The sequence below is a fragment of the Rosa rugosa genome, chromosome 7, assembly GCF_958449725.1.
Source record: "Rosa rugosa chromosome 7, drRosRugo1.1, whole genome shotgun sequence".
Classification (NCBI taxonomy): Eukaryota; Viridiplantae; Streptophyta; class Magnoliopsida; order Rosales; family Rosaceae; genus Rosa; species Rosa rugosa.
The window spans coordinates 3,294,657-3,302,231 of record NC_084826.1 but is presented as its reverse complement, the minus strand read 5'-3'; the positions used below and the strand labels follow the sequence as shown (position 1 = coordinate 3,302,231).

The 7,575-nt window shown below is 39.7% G+C and overlaps 1 protein-coding gene and 1 long non-coding RNA gene across 2 annotated transcripts; both read left to right on the top strand.

The window, feature by feature from the left end:
* The first annotated feature begins 418 nt into the window (after positions 1 to 418).
* On the top strand, positions 419 to 1,654 carry LOC133720979 (aspartic proteinase nepenthesin-1-like). Its single transcript, XM_062147473.1, has one exon. The coding sequence runs from the start codon at positions 419 to 421 to the stop codon at positions 1,652 to 1,654; it is 1,236 nt and encodes a 411-aa protein (XP_062003457.1).
* Positions 1,655 to 2,800: 1,146 nt separating this feature from the next.
* Positions 2,801 to 5,776, top strand: LOC133722478 (uncharacterized). Its single transcript, XR_009852766.1, has 4 exons — positions 2,801 to 3,216; positions 3,298 to 3,587; positions 4,141 to 4,219; positions 5,095 to 5,776. It is a non-coding gene; the product is annotated as an uncharacterized LOC133722478 (long non-coding RNA).
* Positions 5,777 to 7,575: the final 1,799 nt, after the last annotated feature.

Below are 7,575 nucleotides of genomic sequence, written 5' to 3'. Positions count from 1 at the left end.
TTTCTGGTAAGGTAATTAATAAAATGTAATATACACTCAATTAAAAATTATTTCATATATCTGCATAGATTATCAAGAGGTCATTACAATTGATGAGAAGGTCATGTCAAAGGTAGATATTGATGAAGCCGTTTCCATCCCATCCCTAAACTCCAAGGTGTGTTTGTCACTTTGTCTTGTACACATGAATGTTTAAGGTTTTTATACAAACTAGCTAGCTAGGGCAATAGTTTTCATCTAGCAACCAACTACCCACTGAGTTATATATGTGTCAAAGCAAAATGCATGTACGTACGTACACTTGATCTTGACCTCCCACACGTGCCAATACACATACCAATGCTATTGAACGCCTATATAAACTCCTTTTGGTCTTCCACGTACAAGCACAGCAATACACCAGAAAAAACCAAATACCATGCCTACCTACTATACCATTGTCATCATCACCATTCTCCTTGCAGCAACTGCTGCTCAAGGAGATGGAGATGGTTTCTCCTTCAAAATATCGCCCAGCCGCATGTTCAACCCCAATGTCAGCCATCTTCTCACCGTTTCCAAAATCCGTTTTTCTAAATCCTCCGACACATACATAAATGGAACCCCATCCAGCCTGTTCTATGTGAAAGTTGACGTCGGCAGTCCTCCCTTCCCAGTTACCCTTGCCTTGGACACGATCAGTCCCCTCACATGGCTCCAGCCGGCCGAGTGTGAGGTTTGCTTCCCACTGTCATTTCCGTTTGATCCCATAAACTCAACCACTTTCTACCCACTACCTTCAAACAGCAACATTTGTTCTCCATCCATTGCCTACCCTAGTTCCGGTGGCGTTTGCATGTATGACGCAGCAGAAACGCTTGGCACCAAAGGTTACTTTGGTGTTGACTACTTCGGTCGGAATCAGATTGCTTTTGGGCTTGGGGTGAATAACACAGTGGTGTTCGACATCGGCCGTAAAGGGGATGATCTCATTGCTGGCACCTTTGGCCTGGGAAAGGGCCATCCTTCCAGCATAATAAATCAGCTCAACTACAGCCGCTTTGCTTGGTGCTTACCAGAAAAGTTGCGGGCGCAGGATCCGGACCATCCTCCTACCCTTGATTTGGGGGGTGATGCCTTCATCAACGATACTGTCCCAGGTCGTCACACAACGCCGTTAGCCATCGACACCAGCTATAATTACTTCAACTTGACGTTCATAAGACTCAATGGAGAAATTGTGTACATGGCAGTAAACCCTTCTCGGCCAAAAGCGACATACGTCATCCTTGACGCTGGGTTTCCCCTGACGATGTTGGTCAACGAGGCTTTCTACGGTCTCCAGGGCGGTGTAATCGGGTATTTCGCCAACATCTACGGCTGGAAGCCTATTAACAAAACCAAGTCTGGATACGACTTGTGTTTTGATCTGCCAAACAATATGTCCAGTGGTGACATTGTCTTCCCCAGAGTTGAGGCGGAGTTCCTCGGCGGAGCCGTCTTCGAGCTCAAAAGATCTTTTGTGACCGTGGAAGAGGTGCGCGAGGTTTGCATGACTCTCATCTTGCTGGATCCTGAAGGTCCCAACATTGTTGGTGCTGAGCAGCAAATGGGTTTTCGTTTCATGATTGACTATGCTCAGTCTAGCCTAACCTTCGCCCCAAATATGTGCTAGATCCATTAGGATCAATCAATAAATAAATTGGAGAACTTGTTCTGATTTGGATCGTCTTTTTTTTTTCTTTTCTTTTTTTGAGAGGTTGATTTGTTCTTTCTTTGTTTCAAAAATATGCATGATTAGTTGGATTGGCTGCATAGATACTGCTAGTAGCACTCACAAGTCACAACATCAATTGGCAAAACATATATAGGAATTAATCATATAAGGATATGATAAACTAGAATGAGGCAAGCTAGATGTTGGAAATCCACAATGAAGAGCAACATGACCAAGAGCGGTAGGCAAAAGCCCAAAATAGATGATGTATCATATGCAATCGTTGCAGTCAATTGAGACAAAGACCAAGGCTTAATTGTGCTTTAATTCCAACTCAAATTCTGCAAATAATGCAAGCATGTACCTTACTTCCCCCATTCCAATATCAATTTCCCCTCTGATAATTTGTCTAGTATGACCATATTCAATAGGAATACCGAAGACCAGCAAGAATCAAAATTTTAACATCTTGATCTGACATTCGAACACCAACAGCTGCTAATTGGTCATTAACAGTTTTGAAGAGTAACAAGTATTTTTCTATTGAATCTGAGCCCTTTTGAATGTTTTGCATTGTAATCTTTTATTGTATAACATGAGATTCTGAAATTGAACCATATCTTTGCTTGAGCTCGAGAGTGGCCATACCTCCTTTGAAGTTTGACATCCAATCACTAGAGTAAGTGCATCTGCAGAAAGCATATTTGTGATTATTGACTGAAGATAGAGAGCCATCATCTATTCATCTTCAATGAGAAACTAAGATGGCCAAGGATAATGTAATACCCCGAAAAATCTAAATTATTTTTCCGAGGACATTTTAGAAATGATTTCGTGGTCATGGGAGAAAGTATGAAGCTTGGAGGAGTGGTGAAATTGGTTCGAACAATTTTTATTCGAAAACTGAACGTTTTAGGGGAGGTCAAAGGAGTTGACTTTTTATACGTTCATAATTGGGGAAAACTTCCTTCATGAAAGTTGTAGAGCTCGTCGATACGATCTCGTGCATATGTGGTATGCAAAAATCAGAGTTCGTATGAATTAGTTATGATTTTTTTGAAAAAGTTTCCAGTTTAATATAAAGCTGCCATTTTTGGAAATTACCAAAAATAATTTCAGTTCCATTTCTGGAAACCGAACTCTCTCTCTCTTGCGCGCGTCCGAGCCCAGAAAAAACAGAGCAAAGCTCTCCGGCCGAGTTCTCCCTCCTCCGGCCACCAATCGACACCAGACCACCTCCCTTGCCTTCGCCTCGACGCCGCCTACCTGCTAGACGTGATCACTTCCACCGGAACGGCCTCAAATCCGGCAGTCGGAGCCGCAAACTTTGAAACAAAAATCGGTCAACGCCGGTTTTCTCCTAGCTCCGGCCACCAAAACTCACGATCCTTAGCTCCCTGAACTCGCCTCAACCTTCTGATCATCATTCTAGAAGGATCGCACCTGGAGTGATCGGATTCACGTTCGTCGGAGCTCGCCGGATTCTGGAAATTTTCCACCACCACCGAAGCTTTTGATAGGTATATCTCGAGTTGTAGTGCATCGTTTTGAGTGATTCTTGAACTGGTAAACTCACCTTGAGTTTCTTAACAACTCTCTAGAAGGAATCGAAGCCTGAAATTGAAGTTTTGACGTCCAAATCAAGCCTTGCCGGATTCTGCAAAATTCTGGAATTTTTCCGACCACCGAAGCTTTCGATCGGTATATCTCGAGCTACAGACCATATTTTTCTGTGATTCTTGAACCAGTGAGTTCTTCTTGAGTTTCTTAACAACTCTTCAGAAGGAATCGAAGCCTTAAATTGACGTTTTTACGTCGAATTGGAGCTCGCCGTTTTCTGCAGTTTCTCGCCGGTTTCTGGAAAATTCCGGCCACCTTCATACTGTTCAAGGTAATTTTCGACCCCTTCCGGTCATTTTCAGACTTCGTGCTAGTTATGAAAGTTGTCAAGCATGATGAGAGGAAGAAGAGCAGCCCGCCCCCGACACCATTGGTGGTGGTCTGCGGCGGCTCTGCCACTAACTCCGGCGGCCCTTTCCGGCCACCTCCGGGGATCAAAAATATGGTTTCTGTACATTTTCAGATTCTATATTTCAATACGATCATTTCGATATATTATACGCAATTTTTGGATATCGTATGATTAAGTTATGAATTTTTAAGTTTAGATCGATTTCGATCGTTAGATTTGTGATCTGTGAAGTTAGTACCGTCAGATGGACTTGTAGTTTTGATATGATGATCTTATGACAGTCCCAGTGGCTTTGTGTAGTCATGGGCGAAGATCCGACCGTTGGATCTTCGTATAAATGCAAAACAGTGATTAGGAAGGCGATCCGTGAGGATCCGACCGTTGGATCATCATTTAATTTCAATCCGACCGTTGGATTGTCGTTTGATTATGTTTTTGAGTTATTTGCTAAGTTAAGGTCATGTTTGATTAGGTGATCGACGGTTTGATTTGGCGGACGATTCGTGAAATTGTATTTTGAGCTGTTAAGAAGACGCAACGGGAATTTAGAGGTGAGTAAACCTCACGTGGTTCATATTACGAACCGAATAAATTTAATTACCTTATTTTGTCGTAATTGCGTGAAAATATTTATGAAATAAATATTTGTTTTAAAATCATATGGACTTGATCAACTACGGTCCATGGGTAAGTAAAATGATTTTTACTATACAAATGAATTTCTCGGTTTATTGCATGTGAACTATAGTTGGTATTAGTGATTATCCCTGAGCGGATAATTACGTATATATATATTTACGTGATTATATGTGAATGGTGTGACATTGAAGAGTGTGGAATTGGGATGATTAAATTATCATGAATTGACATGTAACTTACCATATTTATATGTGATGAACATGATTGATGAGTTCTTGTTAATATTCATGATTTACATTGGAGGATGTATAGAGTTAGAGAATGTAGGATTCTGAGGATGAGGTGTCCGAAGTTCGACGGTTAAGGATAACCGGAGTGTTTGTGTACTGAGGACGGGGATGTCCAAAGCGCGACGGTTTATTATTAACCGAAGTATATGGTGCTGAGGACGGGGATGTCCAAAGCGCGACGGTTATAGGGTTAACCGAAGTATTTTTGCCGTTGCTTGACCCTAGGCCAAGGTGTCAGAGGTAACGAGGCAGTTAGAGCTCTAACGTGTTATGGGATGGGACCAAAGTGGTGATAGTGTTGTGTGATAGGACCAAAGTGGTGATATTGAATTGGTTGACGTTTGCGTCGTGGATGTTGAGATTGTTGGTTGTGTTGTTGAGTTATAAGAATTGTAATTTAAAATCAACAGTTCTTTCTTGTTTACTCATACTGGCTGTAAAAAGCTTACCGGGTTTTGTGTTGTTGCAACTCCCGGTACACTATTCAAATTGTGTAGCGGGTAATCCTACAGGTCAGGAGAACCAGGACGGTGATCGGGCTGCTTAGAGTAGTGTTATGTGAATTACAACATTATATTGTGAGGTTTGTTATGCTCATTTAGAGCTTTACGATTTTACTTTGTAAGAGTGAATTGTAATAATTAACTCGAGGTTTTCGAGTTTTGTGTTGAGTGGCGAGTGGTGTGTTTGTTTCTGAGAAAAAAAAATTCAGAACGTTATTTGTATTAATTGTTTATTCATGTTTCGGATTTGAATTTATTATTCAAAATTCGGGGCGTGACAGATAAGAACCATGAACTAATTTTACTAACCTTGAAGATAATGTTGCATCAGAAACAACCAAATATGATAATTGGTTTCATCGAGTCGAACGGAAACAGCAGTGCAGGCTTGATTTGGAAACGACATTGATGAAAAACTTGAAGATTGAATCTTGAGAAAGAGTTGCTACTAAAAACTTGTATGAACAAATCTTCAAGACGAAACTTGAATCTTGGAAAGGAGCTGCTAGAGATGAAGATAAGGAAGACGAAAACAAGCTGGTATTGATATTGGTTTTTCTTATGGCAATTGTAAAATTGCTGATCTAGATTGAATGGAAACTATGGCTCTTATACTAAATACCTGCTAGCTGCCACTGATTTCAAACTCTCCAAATGCTTGATACGTGGTCTTCATCTTAACAATTCTGCCTGATCATAATATTTGAATTCGAAAGTGTGACTAGATCATATTATCTATCTCTAACTATACGTCGTCTTACTTGTTACTTAAGTAAACTAACATAGTAGCGTACCAAGAACCTATAACATTACAGGAGCCATCAAAGAAACCAGATAGTCTAGGTCCAGGCGAACCACCAGGACCACCATGTCCCATCGTTCGTCAGTAGCTTTCCACAAACACCTTCGATCTTCAAAATCAGCAGCCTCACCACAACCACAACAATCAAACTAAAATTAACAAGACCAAAGGCTATATATACTTCAGCCAAAAATATTCGAATGGGAGTGACTTGATTTGTCTATATCTCTAATATTACATGATATGCATGCTTTACAGCCAATAATTAGCGAAGGAAAACAAAAGAGAAAAAGCCAATTGAATACAGGTATTTATGTTATTATATACATTATGCAAAGCTCGAGAGTGTCTCCAACCCTAAAGAGCTAGTGGGAAGCTCAAAGTGATATCACACTGGCATTCGGTAGAGAAATAACTAACACTTTTTTTTCTTTTTTCTGATACAGACATAACTAACAATTTTGACCAACCAAAGTTTGATTCCCTCGTGTTCTAGCCATCAATCCCTAGCCTATTTCCTCATTTCCTGCTTTGGTTATTGTTCTTATTTTTTTTCTTTTTAAAATGTTGGTCTATATGCACAAATCTGAATTTTCTTTTCATATGTGGTAGTTAAAATTCTTTTGGAGGAGTCGAGGGCCACTTTCATATAGTTTGTCTTGGACCTCGAAAATGCTTATATATAAGAGTGAAATAGATTACAATGCAAAATTATATTGGAACTGTCATATCTGCAACGCAAAATATTGGCATCTAAAAAACAATGCAAAATGATATCTTTATTCCATTGTTTTGAATCCAAAGCAAAAAAAGATCAAACATAAATTATGAAATCAATCACCCAAACTCAATCTTTTTTATAAAAGTCTATCAAATGCCTGACGCCTAGATGGTGGTCCCAGACAACGGTAACATAATTTGCAGTAGAGGCCGGTGAAGAGTCATTCTTGGCCTTGACAACAAGTTCGTAATAGATGCCTGCATTAACTTGATATCTGCCCTCGACCACACTTTCAAATACGAGGTTTGTTTTGGCTTCCTTGTTGTGTTCAGAGACCGCAAAATTTGCAGTGTCTACCACCATTAGGTCGCTAGTGCTGTTTATAGGCTTCCAAACAACAATACGATCGGCAACAACAAGAGGAACAAGAAGAGCAAGCAACGCGAGGAGCACATGAGGGCGCATCATGGTTCGTGCGTATTGGAGAGTATTGACCTACTTCAATGGCTTGAATCTAAAACTTGCCCAAGAGAATATTGGTGCACTGTTTATATAGGGGTTTGATATTCATTGCTCCAAGCAATTCCGTTCATTTCTTTAAAAAGAGAATTAATGATGGATTTCGTATATTAATTTTGTTTTTTCACATTTATGGGTTTTCTTTAAAGAGAATCGGGAATACACTAATATAGGATTACTTAGCTTTTTCATAAAGCTCTCCATTTTGGAATCTGGAACTCAAATATTTGATTGTTAATATGGGAAGAAAATATTGATGGGGAAAAAATAAATATATAGTCAAAGCGATCACAATAAATATATTGATGATAACCTAGCCGTAACATTAAATAGTCAAACTGCTACAATCTTAACCGTCTTTTTCTTTCAAAACATTGTAAACATTTATTTCAAAATAAATTATAACATTACTTTTTTTAGACCAAAATGTCAT